Consider the following 20838-nt stretch of genomic DNA (forward strand, 5'->3'; position numbering starts at 1 on the left):
TGCACCCCTTCCCAGACCTCTTTTAAGGGTTGGCAGTGGAGGCAAGAGGATCTCTCTGGAGATCACTGTCTACTGGAGGCCTTCTAAAGGTAAGCAGTTTTTCTTTCTTTGTTTCTTTGTTCACAGCTGCTGCATTTGGGCTTGTTCTTAATTGCTGCAGCCTGGGATTGTGCCACCCTGCTATTACTGCTATACTTTTCATCACGTTATAGAATTACAACATTACACACACCTGAGCCATTAGCTATTCTGCAGTTTCTGTAAGCAGAATTCATTTAAACTGGCCTGATAGTTTGATGGGGGGGATATCTCTGAAGGCTCCTGCAAAGCCAAAATTATAAATCCTGTCTATATAGTGTAGTTTGTTGCTTTTTTTTTTTTAAAGAGAGTAAATTCATCAGTAACTTAAATGAAGCATTTAAAAGAAAAAAAAAAAAAATTGAGGATAATACTCATGAAGACTTGTAATGTTAAATGGAAATAAATTGACATTTTCACTCCCAGTGAGCAACTGAACAGAAAACCCATATGGATGAAACAAAACCGTGTCACTTGCTTTGGAAAGACAGCTTAAAATTCCCATGTCTTAACTCAAACTTTTTTTTATTAAAGTATGAATGCATTTATGCTGCAGAATAGTTTACATACATTGTAAAGCAATAAGCATAATTTCAAGGGGTCTGGGCCCTCCTCAGTATATGTCTATGCTCAATCTACATGCTTTAACACTGGATTTGCACATACACACTCACATACAAACATATAAACCCACAAAACATAGGCAGTGAGCTATCTGCTTCAATTAGCTTTCTTTTAAGGCTTCTGTAAGGTGCCCCAGTGCCCCTAACAGTACCAAAATTACAAATGGCATTGTATAAAGGAGCAGCGTTACTTTCAAAGTATTGATCTGCTCTTGGCCTTAAAAAATATTAAGTGAAACAAGTTTTTCCTTTTATCGGAGTTTTATTAAACATCTGCGTTTAAGAAAGGCATGACTCTTTATATCTGTGAACAAGGAAAGGTACAAGAATCTTAAAATGAGCTTCTCAACCAGAACAGATATTCAAATCTGGCTTCTACTGGACTGTTCCTTTTGATCTTTATGGTAATACAGCCCTGGCTTCCTGACTAGGCAGCACCAGCTCCATCCAACCAGGGCCAAGAGAACACAGAGTTGAGGCTGCCATCTTCAGACCTGAGGTTGATGAGAAGTCACAGTTCAAACACTGACAACAAACTTAAGAGTCCCTCAACTCTTTACCAGTGGGCCACTCACTTGGGGAGCAAATAAGGTCTTGAAAATACCCAGATAAGGGTGCTGGCTTGCTGTCTTTCAAGCCGCCATGGGAGTTTGGCCCACCCTTTTTGGTATCCTTCAGTCTGCAACTGCAACTACTGGTGCTGAGTGAAAGAGGTGGCAGCAGGTATATTAAGAAAACAGGTACAATGAATAAAATAAAGGATAGCATATGATATAATGTGTACATACAAGCATCATTTTTCATTCTTTAATCCATGAAATGTGAATTAACTGCAGAATGCCAGGCCACTAGTGTAAGAGGCTATGTATGGCTGTCTTAGCCTATGTATGATCAAATGATTTTTGTGATGCATCAGAGAGAGAGATTTTTTGGGAGCCATTAGGGTTTTCCAGGCCTACTTAGTCTTCTGCATCATCATCATCACCCCCCCAGGTAGGAACACCAGAGGAGCAACTAATAATATTGCCTGTCCAGTCTTATAAGATAAACAGGAATGAGTCTACTTTGCAGTATGCACCTGAACTACAGAGATGAGAAAGGGGCAGTAATGAGTGGGTGCCAGACATTTGGGGCAAAAGAGGGGGAAGCTTTTTTCTCGTGTTTACAACAGCAGCAGGTTTCAATGTAATGTAATTAATGATGCATATCTTTAGGTACCAAATTACTCTCTTGATTTTAAAAAGCTAGTCAGCCAAGGGTTTGGCAGTCTTTTCTGTTCCCCAATTTCAACTGTTGCTTATTCATCTATCAGCTCTGATTCCCTAGGCCATTTCTGCCTTTGCTGAATCATGAATGAGTTCAGTCAGCCATCATCAGATTCAAATCCATGAGACACTTCCTCTGATGAACTATTCCTGTGGATCCGGCCATCACTTTTCATGCTGTGAAAAGTCTTCTTAAAGGCCTCCATCATGGCGTGAGCCAACTTCTTGGCCTCCAGCTTGCTCTCGCACTCTACAGCATGGCAGTCCATCTGGTAGGACAAGTCATCGTTGATCTCCCTATAGACCCAAGCAAAGATGTTTGGGCTGATGTTGTGGTCAGCAGTGCAGTAGGCGATACGTGCTACCTGAAAGGTATCCATGTGGACTGTTGCCTCGCCTTTGAGGTCTAGATGATGCAGCCAGACTTGAAAAGGGCGAATTTCCAGAAGAGCATTAGCTGGGTAAATATCCTCCCTGGCAAGCGTGTGCTTCTTCCATAATTCAATGACTGGTTTCTCTGTGCAGCCTGACAAAAATTGCATCCCTGTTGTGGAAACTTTACCCAAATATGTAACCTGCAGAGAAGAGCAAAGATAGGTGAAACACAGACACTAGATTCCAGTGTTGCTTCCTACTACCCCAGGGAACATTCTTTTGCCTGGAATATAAAAGCAACTCATTTCCCAATCTTCCCTTTAACCCCATCACTTCATTATAAAACTTCAAACTGGTTGCCAGGCATTTGTTTCTTCAAATGATTTCACCATTCAAATTCCAACATTAAAAATGTTCAGTCTCCAAGCTTCAAGGGATTGCACTCTGTTCAGGTCACCTGTAATAAAGCCCAGGTTGAAAGCCCATGCCCTTAAGCTCATATTAGCAGGAGCTGGCCTCAGGTAGCTGGGATGCTAACCACCACTTTTTCTTTATTTAATGCTATATTCAGATTATTTATTCATATCATGTTTCGGACACTAATAGTAGAGGTCAAAAGAGCATAGTCACAGCAGAAGACTTAATTAAAACTATTCAAATGTTTGTTTTCTCTACTGCTTCCACTATTTCTACTTGAGTATTAAGCTAGGAATGGCTGTTCAATACTCTGTCTCTGAAAACGGCTGAGCTACAGGGCTGAGACACTGCCTACACTGATTTAAGAAAGTAAGTTGTTAAGAATAATAATAATCTAGCAGTACATCTAGCTTAATCACATCTTCTTGCCTTTCTGCACAGCTATTTTGAGTACTTCTCCTTTTATCTAAAGAAAAAAAAAAAGCAGTGTTTTTCATGCCCTCACCCTGTTTTGTTCACTAAAAGTCAAAGTCACTGAGTAGTTCCTTTCAAAATGCTGTATTAAGTCTGTAGAAAAAAAATTCCCTTAATTCTCTTCAGCTGCTAAAGAAGCATTATTCCACTTACAGCTGAATGGAAGGCTACTTAAACTGGGAAAAGAGATTTCCTCCAGAAAAAGATAGAGTAATACTATAAAAATACAATTACACAGATTATTCTCTTTATTGCTATTGTTAGAATGCTGCATTTATGAACAAATACATGAAAGCAAAATTATTTCTAAATTATCTCTTGCAGCAGTTAGTGTTTGAGATAGAATATGGTGCATTTCATGACGCCTTATAATCTCATGTGCATTTTACTTAAGGTGATTGGAGAATAAGTAATCACACGCCCTTTCCAAGCTAATTTCTTCAAAACATTGTGTTAAGTACACAGCATCAGTATTTTATTTTTTTACATGCTTTAAAAAGATTAAAAGAAATAAATACAAGTTTGAAAACACCAAAAATCCACAAGGAATACAAATTTTGTATTCCATGCAAACAATTTTCCACAAAAAATGTTTTGCTGCTAGTTTCATGGGTGTTCTTAAGCTCAGAGACCTAAATTAAGTCATAATTAAGGAATAAGCTTACAAAACAGTACTGCAAGTCCATGTGGCTTAAACACTCCTGCCAAAAAAGCAGTTCCATAGCATTTTCAAAATAAGAAGTCTTATTCTTTGTCTATAAATATTGTTGCTTTGTGCTGGGAATATTTTAAATCTTGTATGGCTTTATAATTTTTGACGCAGTGGGAACCACACCAGCTAGAGCAGTTAGCAAGGCAAGACCTACCAGAGTTTTGTTTTGTTTTATTTTATTAGTGATGAGAGATGAGTTCCCTGAAGTACTGTACAGTAACATAAGAGAAAACCTCAGAGCTTGTAATGCCAACTGAACATGTACAAAAAGCACATAAAAGACCAAAGAAGACCAAAGAGTATGTAGCTGCAACATACTGTGGGGTAGTCTGACATACATCCACAGTCATACTCCTTTGAAAAGATCGAGATCAATGTGCAGCTTTGCATGTTCACAAGTACTCAGTGTATCCTCCAAAGGTTTGCTCAGTACCACTTCATATTTGCAAGCAAGATAGCAAAAGATTAACACATGCTGCAAGTTAATTGTGCATCTGGGGCCAGATTCAAAGCCCACTGCAGCAATAGAATTCCTTCACAGACTTCAAGGAGATCTGCACAAAGCCCTTAAACCCTGAGGAAAAGAGAATTAGCCTCCTGTTCACGCACTCTGTCAATGCCCAAACGCTGCTCTGAATGCCTGGCTGCAGGAGAGATGCTGCCACTGCTGCAACATTTGTGCCCCAGAGAAGATCAGGGTTGTTTGGAATATGCAGAGAGGAACGCCTCAGATTTGAACCCAAAACCTGAGGCCCAGCACAGAAGGGCTGCATCAAGAGGCAGATACTGCAGCACACTGGGCAATGCTCAAAGAAGCAGCAGAGGCTGCTTCTTCCCCTGCTGCCAACTGTGCCCTGACAGCTACCAACCCCCACATGGGCTGCCCAGGTCTGGTGTTAAAAAGTAATTCCTTAAATGAAGTTATTAGATGAAGAAAAGTGGTGAATTACTCTGGCTGTGGCCAAGGCAAAGCAGCTAGTGAGAAGGAATGGGGTGCTGGCTCACTTACCAAAATAGACTTAACAGTCTTGCTGTCCCCAGTGTGCCATGGTATAACTGTGTAGCAGCATTTGGAAAGTTGCTTCCTTGCACAACACATTGCATCATCGTTATATACAGTCATTTTCCTCTGAGGACACATTTATGAATACTTATAAGATGCTTAGACAATATACTAAGGAATTCACAAAGTTAAAAAAAAAAAGAAAAAAGAAGGAATGGAATGGAAAAGCTTATCAGTGCCACTGTGTTAACCTCAAGGAACATAAGTATCTCAATTGTATCTTCTTCCAAGGGAAGAAATATATTTCCTTATGGTTCTTGCAGTTCTTGGTTTGTACATCTCATTTTTCCAAGAGATTTCTGGAAGATCCAATTCCCTGTGGATGCTCTGTGCATGTTAAAAATTATCTATATTCTTTCCATCCTCTGTTGAAACTGGCACTTTCCATTAGATTTTTCTCCTGTGGGCAATCCACTACCACCCAACACAACACCAAATACTTGTGGCTTCAGCACTTCTGAGCTTGCAAACATTCAAACCTTTAGGAAAAGCCAAGATGCTCTGAAGAGCTCCTTATTTTGCCCCAGAGACTTGCCAACACTGATGTCAGTATCTGACAAAACTGTCTTCAGTGGAAAAACACCATGCCTTGGCCTTTCATAACAGCTACAGACACATAAAGATGCTTCATGTCAACATACATGATGCATCTTCCATGCCCTATGATGGACCACATAAAACCACTGAGTATTTTGATGTTGTTTTAAATGTCTTCAGTCCAGTAATATATAGTCAAAATATGCTTTAATAACTAGGCTTGACAAAGCCTAGTTACAATCTCTAAAAAGACCAAAGGAGCAGCTGACAGAAATCTTCATTTCTATCACAGCCTGATTTGTCAGGTGTAATAAGGAGTTTTCACTTTTCATACACAATTCCTTTCTTCATAATTGAGCACATATTGTTTACCTTTAGCTCATCTGAGAAAAAAACAGCTCAGCTGCTACACATGCCAAGCACAGCTCCACAGCACCATGCAGCTGATGGCCTGCTGGGCACAAAAAGCTCCACGTTACAAGTCGGTTCTGCCATAAATTTTTCTTCACCTGAAGTCAAGTGGCCCAATTTCCTTTTCTCCCTCTGTCCCCCATCCCCAGTCTGTCAGTTAAGACTGGTCCAGGAAAGTGGATCCAAGCTGTAAAGAGGTATAATTATTACATTTCGCAGGGGCAGATGCTCTCTTGGCACAAGAGTCTGGCATGGGAACATGTATGCACACAGGACTCCAGGAGCTCTCATTCAAGACTGTGATCAAGAGGTCATACAGAAAATGAACTACTTGATTATTTAATATATCTTATTTCCTCCACATCAGACAACAAGGGCCTCTGTCAATAAAATTGACAAATAAACACAGTTAACAAAGAAAATGAAAAAAAAATGAAATGAAGCACTGGACTTGAGCCATCAGTTATTTACCCTGTGTATTTGCAATCACCAAAGTCCAGGCTCCGATATAAAGTACAGTATTTGTTACCGAAACAGCACCACCACAGAGTGTAAAAGCAGCAGAGAGAAGGTTAATGATCCTGCGTGGCTGATCCCAGAGAGGCAGTGGCTGGCCCTGGGAGAGGAAAAGGAAAGCCAGCTGGGATACTAAAACAGCCCTGAAGGAGCTGGAATCCTAATTGATCTCAGCACTGGTGACTGTCTCTCCCACCATATGGCTCTCTACCCTTCCTATCATCATCTCTGGATGCTCAGATATCTCTGGATTCTCTGTATTCTCCCACAGTCCTGGGACAGTCTGGCAGGACTGACCGTGATGTCTGCCAGAGCTATAGGGACAGGGACACAGTACAGCATTGGGAAGGCCAGCCAGGAGACAAGGCATTGCTGCAGTGGGAGCATGCACAAAGCACCCAGCGCTCTCCCTGTGCTTTCACAGTACTTTCATCAACCACCACCAGCGCAGTGCTAGAGCACTCGCTGCCAGCCGACGTCCCATGGCCTGGCCTGGCCTGGCCCTTCTTGCGCGTGGGCAGTGACTGCTTCAGGCCAGCAGTGCAGGGATGTAGAGCCAAAGAGCACTTTTTGGCTCTGGAGAAAAAATAAAAATATCCCAGACATTCCACTGGGTCACTAAGCAAATATTGTGATCTGCATTCAAGCAACGTTTGCTCAAGACCCAAAAAACTAACTCAGTTAAGGGGAGAAAAAAGGCTGCACAGTTTCCCTCTGCCTGACACGGCCGCTTTGCCCACACAGAGGCCTTCCAGGCAAAGCTTTCACAGCACAAACATGGGGCCTTTGTGGGAACGCTGGGCTGCACAGAAACACTCCGTAAGTGCAGTGGCTCACAGAAATGCAGCTCTAGAAGAAGAAGGGAACATGAGTGGGGAGAGAGCTGCCTGCCAGGCTTCCCACCATGGCGTGTTGGGTGAGCAGCAGGAACATAAAGCTGAGCACCCATGAGGCTGCAGCCCTAATTCCTACTGCTGCACGAGGGCAAGGAGGGAATGCTGATGGTTGATAAACTTCATATTTGGTAAATAAATGTGCTGGAAAAGATTTACCTTTTACAGCTTAATTGGAATCCATTGAGAGGAATCAAAGCAAACAAGAAAAAGTAAACTGGCTCCACAAGCCAAATAGCCAGTATAGGATAAAGAAGGCAGCAAGTGTGCTTTGGACACATAACTCTGAGAAATGCAGCAGTCTGTTCTTTTCACCTTGTATTACACCAGACTGCTGCTCAGTGAGTTTCTTTATAAACTATCTGGGATATAAAATTACTATCCTCAGTAAGAGTGAACTATTACATTCTGCCCAACTGGCAAAACCCAGTTAACCAAGCCCAAAGACAACTTCAGGCAGAGCCAGCTCTGCATCCTCCACAGCATCGCTCCCTGCAGCCACCCATTAACAACAAAGGGATATTCTTTTGCATTTCATTTTCCACTGGACAGGAAACTCTTTTTGTGGTTTGGCTTGTGGAGATGAGTCTGAAATGAAATCAAGTGGAACTGGCAAGCTGAAATTAGCTTGTACTCAGAGACACTTGGGTCCCAGTGTGAGTGAAGGTTTATACCGCACTATTTAAAACTCAAGGAATCACATAAATTCTAACAGCAATTTAAAATAGTTGCAGTGCAAGACATAAATGAATGAACAAGATCATAGGCAACCTCAGCAGGACAGCTGGACACCCAAATGTACAAGATTATGACTGCTTTTATTCTGAATTATTTTTCATCTTGATGTTTAGATTACTTTCCTCTTTCGACTCCTCTCCTTGCCTCACATAACTTCCTTTATCTATGCTCAGTCACTATTGGGTAGAAATCCTTTCTTGGATACCTTAGGTCTTCTCCTGCTGTCCTTCAGGAGGCTTCTCAGGGTGAGGAGAAGAGATGGGGAAGCAGCCAGGGAAGCAAGAAGAAAACCAACCCACACTCCAGTTACTACTTACAATTACTTGGACAATCCTTCAGACAAAATCCTTGCAAAACCTATCCCTTCTCATTTCAAAACTCACTTTGAGAAGACTCTTCTGCTAGGAGAAAGTGGCATAAGTTTGTATGAGAATCCCCATATGATAATCCCCGTATGAGATCTCCCCCAATACAGAACCTCATATATTTATTTTCATGCTTAAATTACATCATTACATCTTTTCTTACACATTCTTTATAATATTTATCAAGATGGAAATCAGATTAAGCAGCTCATCATGTTTCAGAAAGCTTTTTGGTCCTAGTTTCCTCACAGCTGTTATCTTGTAACAGAGGGAAGGAGCACAAGGGTGGAGGGGGGAATGAGCTGGTTGCTTTCATTTTTTTCCCTTTCCTTTCCAGCTCACAGAAAGCTCATGTTGGCATCAGTCCTTTGAAAACCTCCAATCGTATTTAATGGAGCATGCAAAGGACGAGTACAGGAATGGCTGTATAATGTGGGCCACTGCTTCCACTAAGACATGTTCACTTTATATACTCTCCAACACTTTGGATACTGAAGTACTCCCAGAAAGCCAGGAGGAGTGCATGTTTTTCAGGATCTTTTATGGCTAAGAGATTTGTTCTTAGGGTTCCGTTCTTTGAGCATTACCCATGAGATCCTTGTATTTCCCCATTAGTTTTTCTTTCAAAAGAAGATGCCAAGTAATAAAAATGAACAAAGCCCATGTTACTAAGATATTGAGTACTTGAGACCAAATAGCTCAATTGTGCTTGCTTTTTGGCACAGCTTAACAACACCTGAAATTAAGAGCAAAAGGGAAAGGAGCCAGCAACAGTGACAGCTGAAGATGATTACACATTGTTTTTGTATTTCAAGAAGTATTAGGCCTATATTGAAGGAGAAACAGGGATTAAAAAATAAATTAAAAGGATGAAAACTAAACCATTTCAGCTCTTCCTCCCACTGAGTGTTGCAAGACTAGTAAAATCAGGAAAAAAACAAAACAAAAACAAAAAAACCCAACCACAGTAATCACAAAACAAACCACAAAGACACGAGAGTCCCAGAAATGGCAGCTCTTGTTCCTTCTGCTATCCTCCCCACACTGTAAATGCATTCCCCCCAAGAAAAAAGGAGAACACAGAAATATCAACTGCCATATAAATGCAACTATACCCACATCTTCAAAGTCTCCTATAAAAGTACACAATCATTAGTTTTACATCTCCTCCATGTATCACTATGTGAAATGAGCTCCATGACTTAACAAAACCCTTAGAGATTTTTTTCTAGCACTCAAAATTTATAGCATCTCTGGGAAAAATTTTACTCCAAAGCTGCCAAAGTCATATACTGCCTACACTGGGCTGCAGCCCTTACACTGAAGCAATGAGAAGCAGACTTTGCATATTTCAACAGAATAATAAGCACTAAATATGTTATTAAAAGATAATACAGTTAAATGGTTCTTTTTATTGCTAAGTGAGTCTTTAGATAAATACACCTGATTCATCATTCATATTTGTTTGATCAAATTCCATACTGGGGGCATAACAACCCAGGCTCTGTACAGACAAAAAGAATACAACATCATTGCCTCTAAGTGGTTTAAGACATCATGTTACCATCTAACCAGAAATGTCCCACTTAACAATGCAGCATTATGTTAGCAGACTAAACAAAAGATTTAAAAAAAAAAACAAATATGTCCCATAGAGTAAGTATAGGCCTAGAAGATCATGATGCCATACAGAATTAAATTCATTTCAAAAGCCATGGTTCACAGTGCCTCCAATGTTCTGTTTTCACAATGGATTTAGTGTTGGCCTGTGCCTTCAGTGCAGTCACTTTCCATTTGGCTCAGGTGGGTAATCTGTTTCCAACCAGTACAGAAAGAGCCAAAAGCAATCCTCAGCCTACATAAGGAACCAGTGAATTGGGTACTGATGCAGGGTGCCTGGCCCCAGAGAGCTTCATCTCCTAGGAATCTCTCCAGGCAACACAAGGCCCTTTACAGTGACTTAGTGTGGAAGCCCTCCTCCTAGTCTAGTTAATTTAATCCCAGCATCACCTGCATACCTCTCCAAAAAAGCTGTGTTACCCCCAACCCACTCTCCCAGCATATATTTCAGCTCTAAGATGATAAGTCTACACAGCAGCCAAAAAGCACCATCCGGAATAACCTGGAGCAAAAAAAAAAACCAACAAGATGGGAAGAGTTCTATGGTGCCAAGTTCAGCCAAAATGAAAGGAAGACATCTGGTTTGGAGAGACTGGAAGGCAGCACTCCGAAGTGGAGGACTGTCTGAAAGAGAGAAAGGGAAAGGGGCAAAGGTCCTCTTTGCGGGCAGCTCTGGTTATCATTACTTCAATTTAGTATCTACTATAGCAGCTTTCCTGCAGTATTATTCAGAAGGCTATAGGTCAGAGCAATCACTATTCACACCAGCTGTACAGACAGCAAACTCCTAAGAGCTCCCTTCATACCCGTAGCTCATCTCTCTGGTATTATAGAGGTCATCACTCTTACAAAGGGCTGAAAACTCATTTTCATAGTTTCACTGGCCCTGAAGTTGATTTTGCATAGATTTAGTGACACTAACTATAGTAAATAGCCCTACTGCTGCACTGTTTGACAAACAACAACCTGGTGCAAGTTTTGGTGATATCTGGAATAAAAGAAACTACATCTGATGGAAATAGATCAGACTTTTACTGTTTTTCTTGTGACTCACTGTCCTCATGAAAAATAAATATCTCAGTTAAAAACATAATAATCAATAACATTACATAAAAGTCCCAATCTTGCAGTTCTAAGCCAACCAAAACAGCCATCTGGATTTTAAAAAGATTGCTCTAATTTATACTTGCAGAGGATCTCTGTATTTTTAGTATACCATGAAAGAAAGGATTTAAAAATACAGTGCCAAAACACAACAGTAGGATCAATACTAATTCAGAATGGCTGCTGAGCAACACATTCATCTGTTCTCTATATCCCACCTTGCTTTAGGAGAAAAAGAAATACAGCTGCAGCCCCATTTATTCCCTTTTTATCTTCCTCTTCGCAGCCTGGCAGTCACTGGGACTGTACAGCAAAGCGCTGCACAGCAGGGAGCCCAGCGAATGCTCTGCCACTCAAGTTTGGGCACCTTTACTCCAATTGCTGCTTGGTATAAACAGGGATGAAAGTCTCAGTACTGAAGAAAACAACACTGACACTCTGAAATCACTCTTCAACATGAACAAAAGACAACTTCCTCAAGCGAAGGACATTACAGGTGGCCTATGATGTCTCTGAGCAAAATGCATCCCTCCCTACAAAACAGCCACTCTGCAGCACAATAACCTCCATGAGATCTCATTATCTAAAAGTTGATAACATTGCCTAGCAATGACTACGATATATAGCTGATAAAAATCCCAGAAGTCTGATGAGTGTTCTCCACAGAAACAGTTACTTGAACGCTTTCCATCAACAAGGTGTCTCACAACTCCCTAAAAAATGCTTAACTGGAAGAGAGAGAAAACAGCATTTAGGGTAACAGAATTTACTGTAGGTTGGACATTTCGATGTTTGCAGTAAAAGCATACATACACTATTCTTGCCCTATTACCTGTTTCTAGCCTTCCACTCCTCTCCTCTGATATCTCCTCATAGGAACATGCCAATGTCTTGCAGGGCTGAAACCAAGTAGAAACCAGAGCAAAGCCAAGAACAGCATTAAAGCTGAAGTCGTGTATGCAAAAAATCAAATCTAAGCAGGCCAACCAAGCTGTGGGACTCTTATTTATAAGAAAATATCCTGCTACTACAAGAAGAAACTCACATACACTATATACATATATATAAGTTTAAAAGAGGAGAAATGGAAAAATTGTTTCTCACCCCAGGCAAAGGCAGCTAGCACACAATGCTCCTCTGGAGAATCTTCTTTTTTTCCCAAGGAGAAAAAGCTGAGATACAAGTTAGTCCCTACCTGAAAAGCTAAGTCATATAACAGATAGTATAGATTCCAAAAAGCTCTTGCTGAACATGCAACCATTCCCAGGGTAGATAAATACAAACCAGAGCACACTCTTTATCAGATAGTTTGTAGTCATCCCTGGACAATTCATAAGAACGCTACCTCAAATGTAGATAACTTGCTCATAAATCAATGATTAGAATGAATACTGAACAGTTTATCCAGACTTGTTTAATTTAAGATACTGGGCAGAAATTTTAGAATGTGAACAGAAGAAATTCCATGAAGTCGTCCAAAGGAAGTGCATCTCACGGGTGGGTCATTACCATAGAGGATACCAGCCAGAAAAGGCTAATAAAAACAGAGAAGCTGTGAGATCCCAGCAGAACTGCCACCTGTGCTCTCCTGGAGGTGATCCAAGAGGATGACAGCACAGTACCACATGCCAAAGCAAAATCTACTATGTTATATAAGGCTGCTGTACTTTGGAAAAATACATAACTGGCACAATTAGGTTTAGCAAGTAAGAACCTAAGAGAAGGCAAAAATCACTTTGGCTACTTCTTACAGATTGGGTTTGGACTTCTACTACAAACTATCTGAAAGAAATCATAAAACCAAATGTTTCTCTTTGATGTAAAGCAAACTGTTCTGGAGAGCTTCTTTTTAAAAGGTAAACAGCCTTCTCACTTTATGCTTTAGGCAAAAGGGATAACGTCCTTCACACTTTCTGACTAACAATCAGACTCTTTTGTACACAACACAAAGTCAGCTATAGCCAAGATATTGTATTTGAACTAATTAAATTAAGGATGCACCAGCAAGACTGGGTTTCAACTTACACGTATTCTTCCTTTGTCCCAGTAGCCAATCTGCCATATTCAGGATTTTTTTTTTTTTTAATGAAAACAAAGGAAAGACACAGTATGCACATGACACACCCACCTACTAAGAGAACAGAAATTTGTATCCAAGGGTGTACTACAAGTGTGGAAAAAGATGTATAGTTCTGGGTTTTGTCAGCTGGTATAACCATTACCTTAGGCATGGAAGAATTCTGTAATGGTCAACAGAAGATGAACACAATTCCTTCCATGTAGATGGATAATGCTCAAAGACAACTCTGACTTAGGTAAGTGTATAATTACTCTTTTTTTCACGATATAACCTGTTAGATTTCTTTAACTTTATATGCAGTCCTCAACAGAGGATTCTCAGACAAAGAAAATACCCGAAGGATGTTATTATTATATGTTGTAACATATATAATACTACTGAAAAAGAAAAGCAAAACACCATTCATTCTGAAGATTTACTAAATTCCTGGTTAAGGGAAGCTATTGCCAGTCTCTTTTCCAACAAATATCAGTTTGAAGTTACTAAGATATGACTGTATTTCTTTCTTATTAAAAAGATAGTGTCAAATCTTTGATAGCAAATGAAAAGACAGAAGGAAATCACCAAGGTCATAGAGCAAAAATTACCTTGGGCTTTCTGGTCTTCAATATCAGCCCATGTGGAATTATTTCGTGTTTCGGCAGCAGAGAATAGAGCAATGTTTTTCAGTTTGCACTCCCCTTACAGTGACTTCACGAAGAAGAGCAACAGCTGAAAGCAAAATGTGATTTTGACGTCCTTGAACAAGAAAAGGCATAAAAGCTGGTCAGGATAGCTGGCCAGGGAGAAAATTGAGGACAGAATTGGAGGTCCCAAAAACACTCAAGGTATTCCTGCTAGCTAACCATAAAGAGAAAACAAGCAACAGCATTAGTAATACTTTTCCAAAAGCTTTATAAGTTCTATGGTATTGTTTGATCTATGATAACCAAGATAAACAGGCCAGTATAACAACTTGAAGCAGCAGCAAAGCCCTGGTTCTGGTTCATGCAATACTGTTGTCAGACAAATATCTATCTGACATATTTCATACTGTCCTTAAGTTAGGCCCAGACATTGCCTAAAAGGAAGGTTGTTTGGGCTTTGATCCATTCTGTAGAGGATTACCAGCATTTGTGAAGTGAAAGAAACAAATACGATCCTAACATCTGGCACAGAGCACAACAGGCAGAAATGTGATGGCCAACCCAGCTCTGGTACACTGCTGCCTGTTGTTTGCATCAATCCCCTGTTTTTTAACAGTCAGTCAGTTAAATGTCTGTTCCTTCACCTCTTCTTCAGCTGTGCATCCTGTAATCACTTGCATTAAAGGAATTGTACTGATGTACAGATCCAGAAAGCTCGTAGAGACCTGACAAAAATATAAAGGCTTCTTGAAAGATTTTCTCAATATGGTAATCTGTTTAGTATATATAACTGGATGTCTGATACATCAGGTTTATGCATAGTGTGGAAGTACATCAATGACACATACAGAAACAAGGGACTATTAAAGCATCTCCCAAAACAGATGAGAGTGAAACCATAGTGCCATATGGTGAACAAGAAACCAGAGCCAAGACAAATACTCTGCTTTTCCCTAGTGTAGCCAAGACACCATTGTAACAGCTGTGTTGAACCAAAACTAAAACAGAAGAAGGAACAAAAGCCCTTTGTCATGGCTAATAAAGTCTTCTGGAATGCTCAAACCTATCAGGAAGAAAATCCTGTGGCCATACGGGGATGACATTTGCTTGGATTAATCAGATTCATGAGTAATTTGCAGAAAAGCTATTGTGCGAGGCAAAAGTGATCTGTCTGGGCTGACAGAGGAGAAGAATGGAAAAAGTACATTGTATACTAAAATGAAGTAACCATTAGGGCCTGGAAATCCCAAAAGGTCAGATAAAGAGCTTGCCATCACTGTAGCAGTAGCATGAGCATAACCTCCATCTCCACTCCTAAAGACATTCTGCATAACATTTCTAACCACTGAGGGCTGGTTGGCTGGGAAGGACAGAATGGTGAAACACAGAGGAACCCTACCTCAGCCACCCATACCCTCTCTAGTACTGCATCTTCCCCCTGCTGCATCTTCAGCTAGGCTAGAGGGGAGTAAGAGTGCACCCATACCCAGACAATTTCCTAGGCAGTGAGCAGGGAGCTCGCCTAGAGAGCAAGAGATGGGGTTCTCACAAGGGTGACCCATCTCTCAGCACCAGCTGGCAGAGCTCAGCACTGGCCAGGCCATGAAATGAAGCCACATCTACTCCTTCTGAAGGGCTACTGGGCTCTGAGCACTTCTCAACTCAGGATCTGAGCCTTTTTTTTTCTTTCACTTTTTTCTTTTTTGAAACAAACCCAAAGTGATCAATGAAGGTATCTATAAGCTCTGTATCTTCTGACCATCATGTGCTAAATCCTAAAACAAGTATATGCTGAAACATAAACATCTATTTCTTTTGTATAACTAATCTGAACTAACAATGGGAACTTGTGCAATAAAGAAGTGTAATAGTCTACCAGATCACACGACTGGAATTCTAAATGTTTGGCTTAACTTCCCAAATACCACTTTTCAACCCCTAAATCATCACTGGAAATCAGGTTCAAGAACAGAAACTCGTGAGAAATTGGTCATACATTTTCCTATGACAGTCCATTGCTACTTATGAGGAAAACACAAAGTGTTCTTTGTTAAGATAAAAATGAAGAATGACTTCCCATTGAGAGTATATACTGTTACACGGCTGTTAAACCTGTTTATAGTTCTCCTACTATGAAAAAAGATTACACTTCCAATATTACTGCAATTATCAGTCCTAAAGGATGCCATTCATAATAAAGTATAAACCCAGTATAAAAATATTGCAACTTTAGCTGATAAAGTTTAATTTTATTTTATATTTAATGTATTTATATTTAATATAATAATATATTTTTTATTTTATCAATTAAACAACATTCTAGAAATTAACGATCTTCTTTGCAATTTGAATACAAACCAGAAAGTGTATAACAAATTTGTCCTCAAAGAACACCTAATATCACAAGAGAGCATCCCACATGGGTCCCATATTCAATGCAGAAATATTTGTGAGATGAAGTTATGCAACTTGAAAAGAGCCAAAGACACCTGAAAACACAAAGTTTGATTAGCATTTGCAGTTTAAAACTCTGACATTTCAGCCCTGGTCTTATATGGCCTCCCACCACAGGAAGCTGACATTTGAAAGACTGCTTAGAGAAAGAAGGAAGGCACCTATGCCCAATCCAAATCTGTAGACCTACAGCTGTCAGATAAATTACAATCATTTACCCCAAACAGGGCTGGGTGATTAACACTAGGCACAATGTTAAACAATGAACCAACCTGCAGTGAATGGGACCAACTTTTCCTTCTTTTTAAAAACAGCCATTAGACTTAACAATGCTCTGTGATAGACAGACTCCAGGAAGAACCATGATTCTTATCTGCAGAGATAAGTTCTGGGCCTACAGGAAAGCTGGGGAGGGACTTTCTATGAGGGCATGTAGCAACAGGACAAGGGGAAATGGTTTTAAACTGCGGGAGGGTAGATTTAGACTAGACATTAGGAAGAAATTCTTTACTGTGAGGGTGGTGAGACACAGGAATAGGCTGCCCAGTGAAGTTGTAGATGCCCCCTCCCTGGAAGCACTCAATGCCAGGCTGGATGGGGCTGTGAGCAACCTGGTCTAGTGGGAGGTGTACCTGACTATATCAGGCTGATGATCTTAAAGGCTCCTTCCATCCCAAATTATATGATTCTATCCCATTTTCATTAGCAACAAGAGCTCTACCCAGTGCATTTACTCTGAAATACAGCTAAAGCTCTTCTTCCAACAGCTGCCTTCACAGCTACATACGTAAGACAGTAGGCTGGCGTTACCTATTAATCTCGCAAAAAAGAATTACATTGATGTCACATAGTTTGAATGGTATTTATGCTATGAGCTAGAAACCATTCACTGTAATAAAAATGGTTATAAACAATTCTAGATCCACAGAGTATGATGCGTGATTCGTTATGACACTGAATAATGTTTTAAACATTGCACTGCCTAAATTCCAGTGCATCCTAAATTTGGGTATGATCCTGTAACTTAAATCTGATTCACATCAGAGTTTTGCTTGACTTCTGATAACTTAAAATTATGGATTACAGTTGGTTTTTCTGAGATGGCTTTGCCAACAAGGTCAATTAAATGTAATGTTTTATTTGTTTTTTTTTCTTGTTAAAAAAAATGGGGTAAGGTACTCGGACATTTTGGTCCTGTAAACACAGCATAATATCAAAGTGTCAAAAAGAATCTTGGGTGCAATACTAAGGCTGGATGAAAGAACAGCAATAGGTTATGCATAGCAATGGATGCAGCAGCTTGAACATCTGCCTCCAACACCAACCTTCTTCATAATGGCGTCTTCTAGGAAACAAATATTCTAGCAAACTAACCAAAGATCATTTACAATGGATATTTTGAAACTTTAATCCATCTTCAAAAACAACCTATTTTTTATGATTCCTCCTATTTTCTGGAGGAGAAAGTTTGGAAAGATGATTGTTTCTTTTTGTTACCACTTGACAGCTAATCAAGTTTGATATTTGTATTATACCACAATAATGAAATGTCAAACTGGATATTATAGAACATTTCTGAAGATAGTAATTTAACCTTCAACAATTCAGTTTGATTCAATGCTGTCTACACACTTGCAGATAGTTGTAGATCCTTGCAATCTGGTGACAGAAATAGACCCTCCCCCTGTTAGATTGCTGGTTTGGACTGCCACTTGGTGGCCAAGCACAAGCATTCACACCTGCTGTGGCAGACATCTATCTGAAACCAGTTGAGTGGACTCACAACCCACCAAAATAGTCTTGTAATCTACAGTTTGGAACACACTGGATTTGGAAATAATCATGCTGCAGTTGCTTAAATGACAGCCCTAACACAAAACTAAAATCTTCTTCTTCACAAAAACTCACCATAGGGTACTATTGGTAGTCAACAATCTCTTGATGAACCTCCAACTCTAGAGGTCAAATCTTTCACCTCTCAGGCAAAAAAAAGTAGATTCATAGCCGGGCTGTAAGCACATTGTCTTATGCATCGAGCACAGAGACAGATCTGTAACACATCTTCACAAGTGGATAACTTTGGATGTTGTAGATCTTAGTTGAGATAAACAGTAAAAAACAAAAACAGGCCCCTGAAACAACCAGTTCATTCACATAAGACAAAGTAGCCATTTCAAACCAAGAAAGAAACAGAAACCAAGATGGGGCATTCAACCAGCAGCTGGCAATGATGGGAGGATCTCATTATGGCTCCACTTGTACACCGACATACAGGACACTAAGTTACTATTTATTTGCTTGTAGAATTTCATTACCTCCAAGAGGGAGGCAAACTTGCATCACCAGGTCAGAACCAGGCCAGAGTCAAGGGCAAAGGACACCCTGTACCATCAGAAAACCTCAGCTTCCTCTTAGTCAACTGCCTCGTAGACAGTACAATGCAATAGCAATTTCTTTATTCCTTCTTGCTTCTTCACAGAAGAGCAGGCAAGAGCAGCAGAACTAATATTCAGCACAGGCATGATGGTGCAAGTAGGAGGTAAAGGAAAACATGGAGAAAATTAGTTTATACCTGGCCTACATATTTGAGAGATATAAAAGAATAATAACAAAAAAAAATTATGTAACAGTACAAAAGTTGAGCACTCCCTTACAATTATCTGAGTTAGCTACACCGTTTCTTTTCTTCTTGGGTAGTACAATGTATGTGAATAAAGGCCAGAAGTGAGTATCTTGGGTGAAGAACCTTAACTACAGAAATGAGATTATATCAATGTCAAATATCTATTATTGTTATTCATACTTTTATTATGAACTTTCCAAGTTGTTGGCTGGTCTCCCAGAACATTTTTACCTCTTGTTTTCTCTCCACAGTAAATGGCTCATGGTAACATTTAATAAATCTAATCAGAGCACACTTTTATGGTAAATATTATTATCTGAATAAATCCTAATCAGATCAAATTAGCTGAATATTCAGCCTTCCTCAATAACTCATCCACAGTAGCTTAAAGAGATGAAACAATACTACCTTATAATAGATTGATATCAGACATTTAAACAATTGCCAAATACAACACAAGGCAGGAAAAGATAATTAATTCCTTAATTAAAAAAGACACAAACACATCCTACATCTATCTATACCAGGGGGCAAGACTGCTGCCTTGATATGACTGAAAAGAGGAATTAGTCTAAATGAATAGGAAACTGTCTGAAAAGCCAGAAAAGGCTCCACAGAGAGTCCTGGACCCATGCATAAAAACCTCTGAGGTTCAGAACACTCTGGAGGTTCAGGCTTCAGTGGCAGCCTGGGATGCTGGAAGCATTTATGATGATATGAGGTAAGGTCACCACAGCTGTGTCTGCACGGTGACAGCACAACTGTATTTCTGGAAGGAAAAGGGGAAAAAAGGGGGGAAAAAAGGCGGGGGGGGTGGGGGGAGGAGAAAAAGAAAAAGGAACAAGATAAAACCACATGCTTTTGTGAGAAGTCTGGGAGCTCACTGTTCCCCATGATTGCAGCGTATGAGAGTGCAGCAGGCTCTTTGTGGCAAGATTTGCATAAAGAGAAGTTAGAAATAAACATTTGTGCCAAAACCACATCGTACTCCAGAGGAGGTGCCAGCAGAACACCTCAAAAATATAAAAAGCAATATATTCCAAATACTTTTAAATTACTTCATCCTAATTAAAAAAAAAAAAAAAAAAGGTTCAACCAGTGAATTTCTGCAGGGAGTCACATCCTATGTTACACAGCACTTGAAAATGACAACAAAAGGCCCTGTAGATGTTCAAGGCCAGGTTGGATGGGGCCCCAGGCAGCCTGATCTATTGGCTGGCAGCCCTGCCCACCACAAGGGGTTGGAGCTCAGTGACCTTTATGGTCCCTTCCAACCTCGCTCATTCTATGATTTCATGATTCTATGATGTTGAGCACAAGTGAGCTGTAGACCTGTGGCATGACACATACCACAACAACATCTAGGGTGGCTGAGGTGCTGGAACATGGTGAGCTGGGAGCAGCCATGCCCCATGGAGCCCAGTGCTGCAGGAACAGAGGGCTGTGCCTGGCTGCTGCAGCACACACCTAGCAGCCACAAGCCCAGCTCTCCAGCTCCATGTGCTTTTCCTACTGTTAGTGAAGTGCTTAAGCACAGGAACCTACCACACACTCTTTGTATAACAGGAAACATTTACTTTTGTGAATGATTATAAACAGAAGGCTCTTGAAAGAGCTTACCCTTCAACAGGACCCCTCAAATATTTACATTTTGCAGGCCGACATGTAGCAAGGAGTATTCACTGCAAGGCTGCTCTGACCACACTTCATATCTTGCACACAGCATGCAGCTGTACTGCATCTCTCACTGCAGGGGTAAACCAGGGGGAACAAATTGCTGCTATTACAGCCCATCCTTCCTCCAAACTGTGGTTAGTAAGTATTTCACTAAGTAAGAAACCTAAGATGAGACAAAATGAGGAAG

General features: G+C 40.3%; 1 protein-coding gene across 2 annotated transcripts in view; it reads right to left on the bottom strand.

Moving 5' to 3' along the window:
* Positions 1 to 584: 584 nt before the first annotated feature.
* PID1 (phosphotyrosine interaction domain containing 1) overlaps positions 585 to 20838 on the bottom strand; it is a 78326-nt gene continuing 58072 nt past the window's right edge. Inside the window, exons 1-2 of one of the 2 annotated variants that reach the window (XM_090147300.1) lie at positions 4954 to 7402; positions 585 to 2541 (exon numbers count right to left, since the gene is read on the bottom strand). In XM_090147300.1, coding sequence (XP_090003426.1) covers positions 2065 to 2541; positions 4954 to 5085 — 609 coding nt within the window. In that variant the 5' untranslated portion in view covers positions 5086 to 7402 and the 3' untranslated portion in view covers positions 585 to 2064. Of the gene's footprint in view, positions 2542 to 4953; positions 7403 to 20838 lie in introns of those variants that run through there. The other variant, XM_031596334.2, reaches the window with a different exon arrangement.

Source organism: Phasianus colchicus, chromosome 10 (genome assembly GCF_987193195.1).
Source record: "Phasianus colchicus chromosome 10, bPhaCol1.hap1.1, whole genome shotgun sequence".
Taxonomy (NCBI): Eukaryota; Metazoa; Chordata; class Aves; order Galliformes; family Phasianidae; genus Phasianus; species Phasianus colchicus.